Source organism: Dromiciops gliroides, chromosome 5 (assembly GCF_019393635.1).
Source record: "Dromiciops gliroides isolate mDroGli1 chromosome 5, mDroGli1.pri, whole genome shotgun sequence".
Taxonomy (NCBI): Eukaryota; Metazoa; Chordata; class Mammalia; order Microbiotheria; family Microbiotheriidae; genus Dromiciops; species Dromiciops gliroides.
Window position 1 is genome coordinate 188,541,810 of NC_057865.1, and position 15,031 is coordinate 188,556,840.

At 39.3% G+C, this 15,031-nt stretch overlaps 1 protein-coding gene across 1 annotated transcript; it reads right to left on the reverse strand.

Moving 5' to 3' along the window:
- Positions 1-1,660: 1,660 nt before the first annotated feature.
- GDF3 (growth differentiation factor 3) lies at positions 1,661-10,142 on the reverse strand. Its single transcript, XM_043968987.1, has 2 exons — positions 9,872-10,142; positions 1,661-2,481 (listed from the first exon to the last, which is right to left on the reverse strand). The coding sequence occupies exons 1-2, from the start codon at positions 10,140-10,142 to the stop codon at positions 1,661-1,663; spliced, it is 1,092 nt and encodes a 363-aa protein (XP_043824922.1).
- Between the last annotated feature and the right edge of the window lie 4,889 nt (positions 10,143-15,031).

The window sequence follows — 15,031 nt, forward strand, 5'->3', positions numbered from 1 at the left end:
TGGAAAGAGCACTGCCCTTGGTTCTACCTTTTACAATGTCTAAGATTACTTACACAAGTTGATAACTTCCTTGAGCCTATTCCTTTATCTATAAAACTGGGATGATACGTAAGCGACTTATCTTACAGGATTCTTGTGAAGATGAAAGTAGATAATTTATATGAAAACATTTTCCAACTTTAGACCATGCTATCTCTTCTCCCACACCCATATTATTCACCTACATATGTATACCCATATACTCACACCCATACTCATATATCGCCTTCTACTACATAAATACTGACACACACTCACCCACATATATCTTTCAAAATCCCCATACCTATCTGCAAAGACACACAAACGACCCCTAATCTTCCCTATACACACATTCCATTGAATATACATATCCTCCCCATACCCACATTCCATATATACTCCCAAGCATATGCCATATACCCTCATGCTCCTATAAACCCCATATATATGCCCTACCTCCATACAAACACCCCATATACAATATACTTATAAACAAATATATATAACACAGCATACATGTATATGTAAACATATATGTAATATACATATGTTTATCAGAATATGTATGTATATGTAGGTAAGATACATAGTCAGATGTTTAGTGGAACTGACCAAGGTTCCAGTGAAGGGAAATGGGGTATCAGAAATAATTTTTGAACACGGGTCTGTGGGTATACCTAGTTCAGCAAAATAGAGTAATATGAAACTTAAAGATAAAATATGTATTTGATTTATGTGTTCTACTCTGGAATTCCTTTGAGGCAGTAAAAATTGCTGCATTTTGAAAGGCTGACTGAGCATAAAATTTTGGAAAGAATGTGATGGGGAGGGAGGAGGAACATGGGAACAGTGAACAAAGTTAGAACAAAATATCAATGGCTTTGACATAGAAACTCCTGATTCCCTGAGGAGGTGTGAAAAAAAGAGCCCAGGGGTAATGAAGCTTGAGACTGGGAGCTATCTGTTTTGGATGTTCTCCTGGATTCTCTTTTGTTATGTTCTTTGGATATTATAGATAATAGAACAAGATTAAGGCCTGCAGTGTTTGACAACTGAGTAATTACTCTGGTTTAGACTTGTACTTCCATCACAGTCTTGTATCATAGTTTCTCTGGCCATTTCTTTTTTCTTTTCTTTTCTTTCTTTCTTTTTTTTTTTTAGTTGTGGTTCTACTACTTATTGTGTATCACCTTGAGGAAGGTTACTCCTCAGGGCTTTGGTGTCTTCATCTGTAAAATGAAAGGAATGCACTAGATGACCTCTGACATATCCTTGTGATCTACCATTCTGTGTTGGCTTCTTATTAAATTCTTTTCCAGAATCCAGATTGGTATTTGGGCTACCTGGCAGTACTTTGGGACTCATCTACACATGAATTCCCTGAGGCAAGGCCTCTAAATGTCAAGTGTCTGAGGCTGGATTTGAACTCAGGTCCTCCTGAATCCAGGGCTCGTGTTTTATCCACTGTGCTACCCAGCTGCCCCACTCTCTGGCCATTTCTTAGGGAAATGAAAGGACCAAAGTTCCAAGCAGATGGTTGTGATTTCATACCCTAGAGATCAGGAAACTAAATGATAAGTAGGTTTATTAGCCTTTGGGACTACTGTTCACATCTAGATCCCACCCTCTACACACTTGGCTAGCCACAACCACATTCATCCACCACCATGCCCTCATGGTGTTGAAGGATGATATTCCCATCATTGTCATAATAAAGCATGGAAATGGGGGATAGTTTTGTGGGGATACAGGCAGCTTTGGGGATTTCAGGGGTTTTAGAATTCATGAGGGTCTGGAAGAAGGCATAGTTGGAGCTGTTAAAGAAGGCCATAAGTGAGAAAGGACAATCTCCTTTGCAGTAGTTGGTCCTAAACTCCTTGGGAGCAATGATCCACTTGTGCCAACCCAGTTTTTCAAAGTTGATGACCATATGATGACGCTGGCAGAGGTGGTTAGTGGTGGATTCCAGAGTTGGAAAAGTAGCCCTCCTCTTTCTGGGAAAGTGAGGAAAGTGGGGGCATTCCTCAGGGGTCAGGGTCACCACCATCAGAGAGGCCTGAATGGACTGTCTCCAATTGTCACAAATATCTGGAGGGTGGGTTGTCACCGTAGAGTTCCTATGCCCTTTTGGCAATAATTCTAGGACCAATCCCAGGTTACTCTGGGGATTGGAGTTCCATTCCTTAACCACATCCAGCAGGTCAACATGAAGAACACCTTGAGACCAGGGAAGATACCGTAATAGGAGCTTTTGCTCTGACTGAGGGGAAGGTCCTTGGACTAGAGACAGCATTAACTCCAGGTCCTGTTTCAGGGCATCATAACCATTAAGCCTCAACCTCAGTTCAAGCTGGGCCATCATTAGCTGCTCATCTTGGGCTATGACTGAAATGTTGAAGAGAAGAAATTTCCTTGTGCATGGTGGAGCTTGGGCCACTTCTTCGGGGTTAGAAAGGGTACCTGAATTAGGACAAAAAAAATACATATAAGTATCTACGGAATTTTATACCAAGTGGACAGAAGGAGGCTGGATTTGAACTTAGGACTATTCAATGGGAGTGAACAAGAGAGGGCAAAAATGTGGAACTATAAAAGGGAATAAGCATAGGGAGATTAAGCTCTGCCTTACTAACTTTCAGAGAATTAATTTTATATCACTTTTCACAGTAAGGGTCTAAGTCAAAATCTTAAGCTGAGGCCTTCCTTTCCTCACCCACCAAGAAAGAAATTAGATCCTTGAGAATGAGCAAAAAGAAAAATACCCTAGAAACTTAAATATGGGTTCTGTCCTTGCCCTCCTTTGTCTCTTGATTTCCTGATCCCTGGGCATTTCCATGGCTTCCTTTATGGCTTCATGATAAGTTGGATTAAAATTCCTTACTAATCCTGCTTTTTGACTGTATTCTAGGTAACTCCATTAGGATTTCTCACTGACACCTCAAACTCAGCAAGTCCCAAACTGAATTCACCTTCCCCATAAAACTTGTCACTCTCCTGTGTCTGAATTTTTGCTGGTGGCACCACTATTGTTACCAACGTTCAGGCTCATAACTTCCATCATCTTTGCCTCTTCCCTCACTCATACTGAAAACATCTGGCTAATTTTAAGGTCCTGTACATTCTACCTCTCCAATATTTTGTGGGTCAGTACCCTCCTTTCAACTCCCACTGCAAGCACTCTATGTAGGACCTCATCTCATCTACTCTATTATAACTGCTCCTTCTTTTTCTGGCCTGTCCCTATTCCAATCTACTTTTCATACTGCTGCCCAAGCCATTGTCCTGATTTCAGAAGAGACTCCTCCATCTCCCCAAATCTCTCATTCCTTTCTGTTTGATTCCTATATTCTAGAATGTGATAAGTACACAGGAGAGGTAAAAATAGAGAAGGAAAAGGGAAGCAACACTCATCAATGTGAGGGCTAGGTATATTTTCATGAAGAAAGTGAGGTGGACCTTGCAGGAAGAAGAATTTAATAGGCAAAAACATGGAGAGAGTCTATTCTTGGCAACTTGTACAACTACACAGAGGTATAAGAAAGCAGAGGGAGGACAGGGAATAGATTATCAATTTGAGTAGCATGAAATAAGACTGATAAGTCAGGCTGGATCTTGACTGTGAAAGGCCTTAAATATTATAGCAAGAAATGTACACTTCATTCTATAGATAATGCTGAACTACTGAAAACTTTTGGGCAGAGAACACTTAGATCAAGCTTGTACATTGGAAAAACTACTTTGACATGAGCCAAAAAATGAACTGGAGAGGGGAATGACTGACAGCAAAGAAATAGATCAGGGAAGAAGGAATGAAGATCTGAATCAGGGTGGTAGTAGTGGAAAGGAGAGGTCTGAGATATGCGGGAGGAAGAATAAATAGGACACACAACTGAAGGCATAAGACAGATGAGGGAAAAGAGAGATGATGCAAGATGACTCCTGGGTTTCAAGCTAGGTGACTGAGAGGGTGGGGATGCTTTCAGAAAAAATGAGAAAGTTTGGAAAGATATGAGTTCAAGTGAAAAGATGATGCATTCAGTTTGGGGCATATTGAATTTTTTTTTTTTTTTTTGGTGAGGCAATTGGGGTTAAGTGCCTTGCCCAGGGTCACACAGCTAATAAGGGTTAAGTGTCTGAGGTTGGATTTGAACTCAGGTCCTCCTGAATCCAAGGCCAGTGCTCTATCCACTGTACCACCTAGCTGCCCCTGAGGCATATTGAATTAAAGGTGTTGTCAGGGCATGCTGGTATCTGGCAACTAGTAGGTGCTTAATAAAGACTTGATTATTTATTGAGGTTTGGCTAGCAACTCAAAATGGTACTACAGCTCAGAGGGAAAGCTGGAGCTGGAGATATGGGTTTGATAATCATTTGCATAAAGGTGATAATTGAAGATAAGGCAATGGATGCTATTGACAATGGATACAATATAAAGAGAAAAGAGGAGGGACAAGACCTTGGGTGATGCCTCTGAATAAGGAAAGGAATTAGGAAAATGAAGCAGCAAACTAGACACGTATGCTCATAAACATAGAAAATATAGGAGAGAACAATATCATAGAAGCTAGAGGAGGCCAGTGTCCAGAAAGGTGCTAGCTTACATGCTTCAGAGAGATCAAGAAGATGAAGACTGACAAAAAATTAAAAGGCCATTGGATTTCACAAGGAGGAGGTCAAAGGAGAGAGAGAGAGGAAGATACCTTGAGGCAGAAATAGGGCAAACATAAGGGTTTTTATTTTTTTTAATGACTGGGGAAACTTGAACAAGTTTCTAGATAAAGGCCAAGGAGCTAGTAGAGGAAAAGACTGGAGATGTGTGTGAAAACCCTAAAGAGAGAGTAGAGTATGGGAGAACAACAATTACACATTTATATAGCATTTTAAGGTTTACAAAGCACTTGATCAAGACAAGAAGCATTTTTTAAGCTTAAGTACTATATGCCTTGTGCTAATCACTGAGAGGGTCATTCGGGGGCACAGTAGATAGAGTACTGAGCCTGGAGTCAGGAAGACTCATCTTTGTGAGTTCAAATCTTGCCTCAGATACTTACTAGCTGTGTGACCCTGGACATGTCACTGAACCCTTATATATATATATATATATATATATAGAGAGAGAGAGAGAGAGAGAGAGAGAGATGCTGATATATACAGATAAATAAAGAATTATCTGAAAGGGGAAGGTGTTATTAGGTGGGGGACATGAAAGGGGGAAGGTAGAGGAGGGAGGGGGGGTGGACTGAGAAAGGAATCCTGTAGAAGGTCGGCTGAAACCATGGAAATTGGAAATGAAGACTCACAACAGTCCAGGAATGTTTTAAAGGTTTTTAATACTTTAAACATATTTCATCTTAAAAAAAACACCTCTACTAATTTCCTATGTTGATGCCTCTTAGTGGTTTGCTAATGATCATATACTTTTTTGTACTTTTTTTGGGGGGGGGGCAGGGCAATGAGGGTTAAGTGACTTGCCCTGGGTCATACAGCTAGTAAGTGTCAAGTGTCTGAGACTGGATTTGAACTCAGGTCCTCCTGAATCCAGGGCTCGTGCTTTATCCACAGTGCCACCTAGCTGCTCTTTTTTGTTGTTGTTGTTGCACTTTTCAATATACGTGTTGTCTTTAAGTTGAAGGCTGTTGACTTTTTTCTTTAAAAGAAAAAATGATATCCCTAGTACTTAGCATAGCGTCTGGCACATAGTAGATGCTTAATAAATATTTAAGGAATGACTGCTTGTCTAGCAAGTAGGCCAAGGACATCTCCCACCGGTGCTAAGTACTCATCTCTCTCAAGGATCTCCCCTACCCCCACTCCCCACTCCCATAAAGAGAAACAGAATAAAATTATTATCATTGCAATCTTTATCTCACTAAGCAAATCTTAGTGAGTGTTCAAAGTGATTGGATTGAACCAAACTTTTTTTTTTTTTCAGGGCAATAAGGGTTAAGTGACTTGCCCAGGGTCACACAGCTAGTAAGTGTAAGTGTCTGAGGCCGGATTTGAACTCAGGTCCTCCTGAATCCAGGGCTGGTGCTCTATCCACTGCGCCACCTAGCTGCCCCTGAACCAAACTTTTTGTCTTTACAGTTAATTATCATTCATAGGTGCAGTTTCTTCCATTTTTCTTTTTGATATTCCTAGTGGGAAGGCAGTGAAGATCTCCAGGGCAAAGTCTTCATTTTTTGGCATGTGCAGTGTCACTTTTGACTGGGCTGGTAATAATGCTCTTGTTCAAATGATAAGTGAATGAATGAATGAATGAACAAATGAATGAAAAAGAGAAAGCAGTGTGGCACAATGGATAGCAAGCCGACTTTAAAAGAAGGAAGACCAGGATCTATATCAGGCCTCTAACTCATCCTGGATGTGTGACCCTGGGCAAGTCATTTAACCTCTTAGTGGTCCAGATAACTAAGACTTATAAGCTATGGAGAAGGGACTTACCTGCTTTGGTAGAGAGAATTATCTCTATTAGTGAAATCACAGGTTCAGTCTCAATCCTTATGCTGAAGTAATTTCCTTGGTTTTAAAAAACTATTTAATGATATATATGACAACAACTTGAACAAGATAATTTTTTTTGCTTCCTCCTCTTTCCTCTTTTGAACTATGGATTTTCCTGAATTTTGTTTTTTATTACTATTGTTATTATTATTATGGACAGCTAGGAGGTGAAGTGAATAGAGCACCAGTCCTGGAGTCAGGAATATCCAAGTTCAAATCCAGCCTGGGACACTTACTAGCTGTATGAAGTCGCTTAACCTATTTGCCTCAGTTTCCTTATCTGTTAAAAGGAACTAGAGAAGGAAATGGAAAATTATTCCAGTGTCTTTGTCAAAAACCCCAAATGGGATCATGAAGAGTCAGACATAAATAACTGAAACAGTTCAACAACAAAAATTTTTATTATTGTAAAATTGTTCTCAGTGTATGTGATTATTTAAATAACTCTCTACTCTGTATTGTTGCATGTAAATCTTCCCATATTTCTTTGTAGTCTTCATATTTATAATTTTGTAGCATAATATTCCATTGTATTCACATCACAGAATTCATTTAGCCATTTCCAAGTCATTAGATATGTTTTTGCTGTTATGAATAATGTTTCTATGAATAATTTTACACAGGTTGGTCTTTTTCATTTTTTTCCCTACTATATCATCAGGATATAGTCTTTATAGTAAAGGGTCTGAAAGGAATCAGCCTGGGGTAGTGGGAAAAAATGTGAGGTTTGGATCTAAAGGACCTGGGTCTTGATCCTAATTCTATCACCTTTGTGACCTTGGTCAATTCACTTCTCTGTTCTGGGTCTCAGTTTCTTCATCTATAAAAGGAAGGGACTGGAATAGATGAGACTAGCACTTATATAGATTATATATCTGGATTTAAGGCTTTCAAAGTGTTTTATATATGTAATCTTACTTGATCTTTATGACAACCATGGAAGGCAGGTGTTATTATTATCCCCATTTTATGGATGAGGAAACTGAGGCTGAGAGACTTGACTAAGTTGCATAGCTAGTAAGCATCTGAGAGCAAGATTTGAACACAGATCTTCTTAAATCTGCATTCTATCTACTGTGCCACCTACCTATGATTGCCTTTAGAAAGGAAAAATGCTATTTGATTTCTGTCTCCAAAGAGTCTTCTTTGTTGCTTCTTACCCTCAATTTCTTGTGGCTAGTAGTTAGTTTTTGTTGTTCTGTTGTTTCAGTCACGTCCAGCTCTTTTGGCATAGAATCCAGAGTGGTTTGCCATTTCCTTCTCCAGCCCATTTTACAGATGAGGAACTGAGAAAAATAGGGTTAATGGGTCACACAGCTAGTGTTTGAGGCCAGATTAGAATTCAGGAAGCCTTCCTGACTTCAAGTAGAAGGAATAAAAATTGGTATGAGTATGGAATCATTTATGACAGATTTATGGGCAGAGGAAGAATTTAGGATCAAAGAAGATATAGAGAGTAAAATAAAATATAAAATAGATCATTTTGATTATGTAAGATTAAAAAGCTTTTGCACAAACAAAACTAACATAACCAAGATTACAAGGGAAGTAGAAAACTGGGAAAGAATTTTTGAAACAAGTATCTCTGATAAAGGCCTCATCTCTCAATTATGTAGAAAACTGAGTTAAAGTTATAAAAATACAAGTCATTCTCCAATTGATAAATGGTCAAAGGATATGAACAGGCAGTTTTCAGATAAAGAAATCAAAACTATCTATAATCATATGAAAAAATGCTCTAGATCACTATTTTTTTTTTTAGTGAGGCAATTGGGGTTAAGTGACTTGCCCAGGGTCACACAGCTAGTAAGTGTTAAGTGTCTGAGGCCAGATTTGATCTCAGGTACTCCTGACTCCAGGGCCGGTGCTCTCTCCACTGTGCCACCTAGCTGCCCCCTCTAGATCACTATTGATCAGAGAAATGCAAATTAAAACTACTCTGAGGTATCACCTATCAGAGTAGCAAATATAACAAAACTGAAAAATATTGGATGTTGGAAGGGATGTGGGTATGTGGGAAGCTGGGACACTAATCCACTGTTGGTGGAGTTGTGAAAAGATGCAACCATTCTGGAGAGCAGTTTGGAACTATGCCCAAAGGGCTATAGAACTGTGTATGCCCTTTGATCCAGCAATACCACTGCTAGGTTTATATCCCAAAGACATCTCCCAAAAGAGAAAAAGACCTATTTGTACAAAAATATTTATAGCAGCTCTTTTTGTGGTGGCAAAGAATTGGAAATTGAGGGGATGCCCATCAGTTGGGGAATGGCTAAAGAAACTGTGGCATATGATAGTGATGGAATATTATTGTGCTATAAAAAATGACAAGGAGGATGACTTCAGAAAGGCCTGGAAAGACATATATGAAATGATGTATAGTGAAGTGAGCATAACCAAGAGAACATTGTGCACAGAGACAGGAATATCGTTTGATGAAGAACTGTGAATGACTTGACTGTTCTCAACAATATAATGATCCAAGACAATCCCAAAGTACTACTGATGAAACATACTATCCATCTCTGAAGAAAGAACTGATATTGATGGAACACAGACTGAAGCATGCTATTTCCCCCTTTCTTTCATTTTTTTTCTGTTAATCAAGTTTTCTTGTACAAAATGACAAATATGATAATGTTTTACATAATCATACATGTATAACCCATATCTGATTGTTTGCTGCCTAAGGGAGGGGAGAGGGGAGGGAGGGAAAGAGGGATAAAAATTGGAACCCCAAACTATAAATAAAAATTACAAAAAAAGAAAAGAAAAGAAATCACACTAGTCTGGCCTTTAGAAATGTCTCTTTTTGAAATTCAGACTATTCATTTATGCAACCAAAGGAGCTTTCAATGAAAAAAGGGGGTGCAGAAGTTTAGAATGCATCGATACTAGACTAGGTGAAACTAAGACTAGGGGAGGAATAAGAGTATTTAGCTTAATTCAATGCAATTTACATGAGCAACCAGTTTGCTATATAAGCAGTGTGGCAGGTCTTGGGGAAAATGTCAAGCAAAATAAATCTGGTTTTTACCCTCTTGGAATTTATAATCTAGTAGTGGGTCATGCCACAATGAACAAATAACTATAGCACACAATATAGCATACATAGTAAGATCATAATAGAGTTTCAAATTAAATACCTAAGGAAAGGGAGGTGGCTGGAGATGGGGAAGTCTTTGGGATTTGAGTAGAGACCATTATGGACATAGAGAATGGGAACTGGGAAGTAGGAAGTAGTAATGGTGAGTTGACTATATGTCGCACCGAAAGACAAAGAACAAATCTTAGTTTCTTGGACATTCTAAAGGAGCTAATATTGCTTTTATGCATTCTTCCTTACCTTGGTCTTGGAAAAGACGGATCAAGTTCCCAGGAACCCCAAACTCCTTCACATAGCAAAGCTTTTGGAAGTGCCCTGTGGCCACAGCCTTCTGTCTCTCCTGGAAGATCTTCATCAGGATGGAGGGCACAGGTTGGGCTATCCGGGGTGAGGGTACCTTGCTCAGGCCCATAAACTGAAGCAAGGATGCCTCCTCAAGCTGTGTTGTCTTCTTCAAGGCTGAAGAACCTAACATGAAAAGACCTAGGATGAGGCAGAAGAAAGGAGACATGATCTCAGCCAGGGATTAGAGATAGAAAGAGAGTAAAGGGTGTCTGTGGTGGAGCTGCTAGGAACTGGCCCTTCAGACTCGTGGTCACCCTATGTATATGGAGATTATCTGATTAAGGATAGGGAACCTCAAATATCTCCCCTCCCAGTTACTTAGGAAGGCCCAACCCAATTTTCTTCTGCCTCCTATACCACCCAAAGTTTGAAAACATAAGGTGTATGATGATCATTAAAAATATTAAAAAAATAAAAAGGAATTAAGAACTTTTTACATGCTACCCAGAAAAATGAGCCCAGATTTACACAATAAAACCACAGAGGTCTGGAAGTAAGGAAGACTTGGGCTCAAAGCTTGTTTCTGGTACTTCCTAATAGTAACCATGGGTCTAATCATTCACTCAGACTACTGCCCATAATCATAAATCTATTAAATTATTGCTGAATTGGATTTGGGTTGCTAGGAGGGAGTTCCCACATATTGTTAGGTGATACTGTTAATCACTCTCCCCTTCCCCCAATCACTCAACTAAGATAGACTTTTGCATGCATTTCTCATAACCTAAGTCTCATGCATCTCATCTACCTGACCAGACTAGAAACTCCCTGAGGGCAAAGACTGTCATTTTTCACCTTTGTGTTCCTAGTACCTATCACAATGACTAGCCCATGTAGACATTCATGAAATATTTGTGGAATTGAAATGAGGAAGCCTCAAATCGACATCAGCTCCTACTAATGTACATCAAATGTCTTCAATTACCATTGTTCATGCTTATCAGAGTCTTAATGAGGGCAATCAGCTCCTAAACCACTCCCACCTGAGTAAACAGATGATAGTGTAAAGACTGGTTGGGGGTGGAGTAAAGAGAGTGAGGCCCTCTGTCAGATGGAACCAGGGTGCTAGAAGTGGAATGATGAATTTACTGACCTAGGAACAAAATTCCAACCACCCCACCCTAGTTTGGGTTTTGATTCTGAACTATCGTTATCTCCCATATTGCTAGTGAGTCAAACAGCAAGTGAGTCGGTTTCTTAATCTCTTTTTGTGTTATGGGCCCCTTTGACAGAATGTTATTTCTCTCTCTCTTTTTTTTGCAAGGCAGTGGGGGTTAAGTGACTTGCTCAGGGTCACACAGCTAGTAAGTATCAAATGTTTGAAGCCAGATTTGAACTCAGGTACTCCTGAATCCAGGGCAGGTGCTTTATCCACTGTACCACCTACCTGCCCCCAAAATGTGCATTTTTAAGTGCATTAAATAAAATATATATGATTACAAAGGAAACTTATGATATTGAAATAGAGTTATGAGGTTCATGGACCTCAGATTAAGAAGCTCAGCTATAGTATAAACTGGAAGTTCACCAGGTGTGAACTGAATTTCAGAGCCCCATCTATAATGCTTATGATTCATGGAAAATGGCTAAGAGAAAGGGTAAAATGACACAGAATAACCCATTTACCAGGTGAGAGAAGGTGGAAGGAGAGGGGATAGAGTTGAGTCCACCCAGGAATCAAGGTACTACTGTGTGTAAAGGACAGTATATGCCATTAAAGAAGAAATAAAAATAAATGTTTTTCTAGATCTTTAAGAGGAATCAAGAGATAACAAGGTAGCACAGACAATTATAATTTCAGCTAGAACATAAGTGTATAAGAAAGGTGATGTTTCTATAATCTTCCAAGACATCCTGAAAATGTACAGAAGATACCTCTAGTAGTCAGATTAAAGGGCTAAAACAGCTATGAACAATTTTGTATAATGTTTAATTGTTGTATTAAGTGGTTTGTGTATTTAAATTAGTTTTATTACAGTAATTAAAATTTTAAAACAGGCTTCACTGACATTGTCTCTTTTGATAATCCCAGCACCATGTGAGAAAGGTAGGGCTAACAGTATGATTTGGGCAGTTAGGTGGTGTAGTAGATAGAGCACCAGGCCTAGAGTTGGGAAGATTTGAGTTCAAATCTAGCCCCGGGCTGGCTGTATGGTCCTGGGCAAGTCACTTAACCCCTATTTGCCTCAGTTCCTCATCTGTAAAATGGGGACACATTGGAGAAGGAAATGGCAAACCACTTTAGCGGGTTTTTGCCAACAAACCCCCATGGAAAAAAGTTCATGAAATGATGTACAGCTAGATACTACTAAAGAAAAACAATCAGTAGTTCTACTTTAACTTTAAAGATGAGGAGTTGTTGTTGTATGTCCTTGGTTCTTGAAAAGGTTATCACCCAGATGTCATGACTTGTACTGAATTGGATTTAAGTGAGGGAGGGCTGTGCAAAATCACCAGCCTCACTCTCTCCTCTAGAGCCTTCTGGGTCCAGTGGCAAGATAGACATCAGGATGACTGGAGATGGCCCTGGATATTTTTAAAGGCATTTGGGGTTAAGTGACTTCCCTAGGATCACACAGCCAGTAAGTGTCTGAGGTGAGATCTAAACTCAGGTCTTCCTGACCTCAGGGCCAGGCCTCCATCCATCTCGACACCTAGCTTTCCTAAAGAGTTGAGGTTACTTGCCCAAGAATCTATAATTCTCAGGTAGCTCTAGATCTCCTCTACTATCACTCAATACTCTCTATGCTTTACCACTGTTAGGTTTCAAACTAGCTATATAACGTATAACATATATCAAATTGCTTGCCATCTCAATGGATTGAGGGAGGGTGAGAATTTGAAACTCAAAAAATTTTAAAAATAAATGTTAAAATTGTTTTTACATGTAATAGGGAATAAAAGAAAACATTAAATTGTTTAAAAACCAAACAAAATAGGCATGTAAGTGCTAATCATGGTGCACAGCCATAATCCTTGCTAATAGGGAGACTGAGGCTGATTGACCCCTTGAACTCAGGAGTTCTAAACCATAGCTTCTTAAACTGTGGATTGAGGATGGAGTCATGTAACTGAATGTAGGGGTTGAAAAAAGTCTGGCAATAATAAAAAGTTAAGCATACCTATTTTGTATACTTATATACATGAGATTGAGTAAAAATTTCTTTGGTGAAAAGGAGTCACAGATGGAAAAAGTTAAAAAAGCCCTGAGAGAGAGAGGATAGAAGGCTAGCTTTAGAGTAAGGAAGTGCTGGGTTCAAATGCTGCCTTTGATCTAAACTGTGTGACCATAGGGAACTCACTTAATCTCTCAGTACACCAGGTAACAATCTTATATTATGATTCATGGGAGAGCTATTGATCGGCATTTGTGGAGGGAATCTTCTCACCAGGACCTCCCTAGACCAGTGAATTTACACATCCAGACCCAAACTTTGTTGTTGTTGTTATTCAGTTGTTTTCAGCCATGTCTGACTTCGTGATCCCATTTGGAGTTTTCTTGGCAAAGATACTGGAGTGGTTTGCCATGTCCTTCTCCAGCTCTCATTTTACAGATGAGGAAACTGTGGCAAACAGGATGAAGTGACACAGCTAGTAAGTGTCTGAAGCCAGATTTGAACCCAGGATGGGTCTTCTGGACTTCAGCCCCTGTACTCTATCCACTGTGCCACCTAACTGCCAAACTTAGTGAGTAGGAAAAAAAAAAATAACTCTTCATTAGCCTACTCCTCACCTTTTTTTTGTTTGTTTTTTTGGTTTTTTTGTGAGGCAATTGGGGTTAAGTGACTTGCCCAGAGTCACACAGCTAGTAAGTGTTAAGCGTCTGAGGCCGGATTTGAACTCAGGTCCTCCTGAATCCAGGGCTCTACCCACTGCGCCACCTAGCTGCCCCCACTCCTCACCTTTTTATAGCCATCATCCAGGGTTTCAATACCATGTTGACAGAGTTCATTTGTATGTTTTTTTATTTTTTATTTGTTCTTTCCCCTGGTTGGTAGTATTTACTTAACTGTGTTTGATAAGGTAATTCATTATTTTATTATGTTATAAATAAAAAATATGCATGAATACCAGCAAGGCATTTTTCTATATATTCCTTAGTTTTTTAGTGTCCAGGAGAGCACTTACTATGCCAACCAACCCTGAAGCTTTTGTTTTTTTCTTTCTGATATTACTGAGAATGATCGGGCAAAGTTACAAGAATAGACTGACTTGGCTATTACTATTAATGATGAAATGTAGAGCTGATGGGGCTTCAGTTTGGCATCTAGTTCAGGGGTTCTCGATCTTTTTTGGTGTCACAGACACCACCAGAGAGTTTTTATCACTAAAGTCTTTGGTACTGTCAAATGGCTCAACATCAGAAATTGACCTGATTTTGTCAGCAGGAAATAACACTGAAGAGATATTACTATCCTTTCCACTGTACCCTAATGACCCTGGGACCTTTCCATCTGACTTGTACTTGAAAGCTTTCTCAAGTGCTATTTTCCCCATTAGAATATGAGCTTCTTGAGAGCAGGGATTGTCTTACTTTTCTATTTGTATCCCCAGTGATCAGTGCAGTGCTTTACACATAGTAATAAATGAGTTATCCATTCATTGATTCATTGAGAGTCTCTTCAGAATACTTAAAAAAAATCACAATGGAAGGAAAGGCTAAATTTCAAAGAGATGTTAATGAAAATAGATGTAATTTTTCCCCCATTCAAGTTCATTATCCCCTTGCTCCCTCCCGCCCAAAATCTATGCATAAGGCGTCAGTGGACCTCAGGTGAAGAACTCCTGAACTAGTACAACTTTCTTGAGTGATAAAGAAGTAACTTGTTCACAGTTGGATAGTAACAGTCAACATTAAAAAACAGGTACCCTCTCTCCAAATCCAGTACTTTCCCCACTAACCTCAAGCCCTCTCTATGATCCTACACTCAAAAGAGTCTCTTTTGCTGTTCTACAATTTGTTTTTTATTCCCTAATGATTTAGCTGTTGGACTTCCTGAGGACGGTTTATCCCAAAACTTTTCTAGCTAACTCAAGCCTCAAATCTCATCTTCA

Excerpts from the sequence above, each read along its gene's own strand:
- GDF3 (XM_043968987.1), bottom strand. The coding sequence starts at position 10,142 with ATGTCTCCTTTCTTCTGCCTCATCCTAGGTCTTTTCATGTTAGGTTCT. Across the intron at positions 2,482-9,871 it reads CCGTCTTTTCCAAGACCAAG|GTACCCTTTCTAACCCCGAA; the intron begins GTAAGGAAGAAT and ends GTCCTAATTCAG.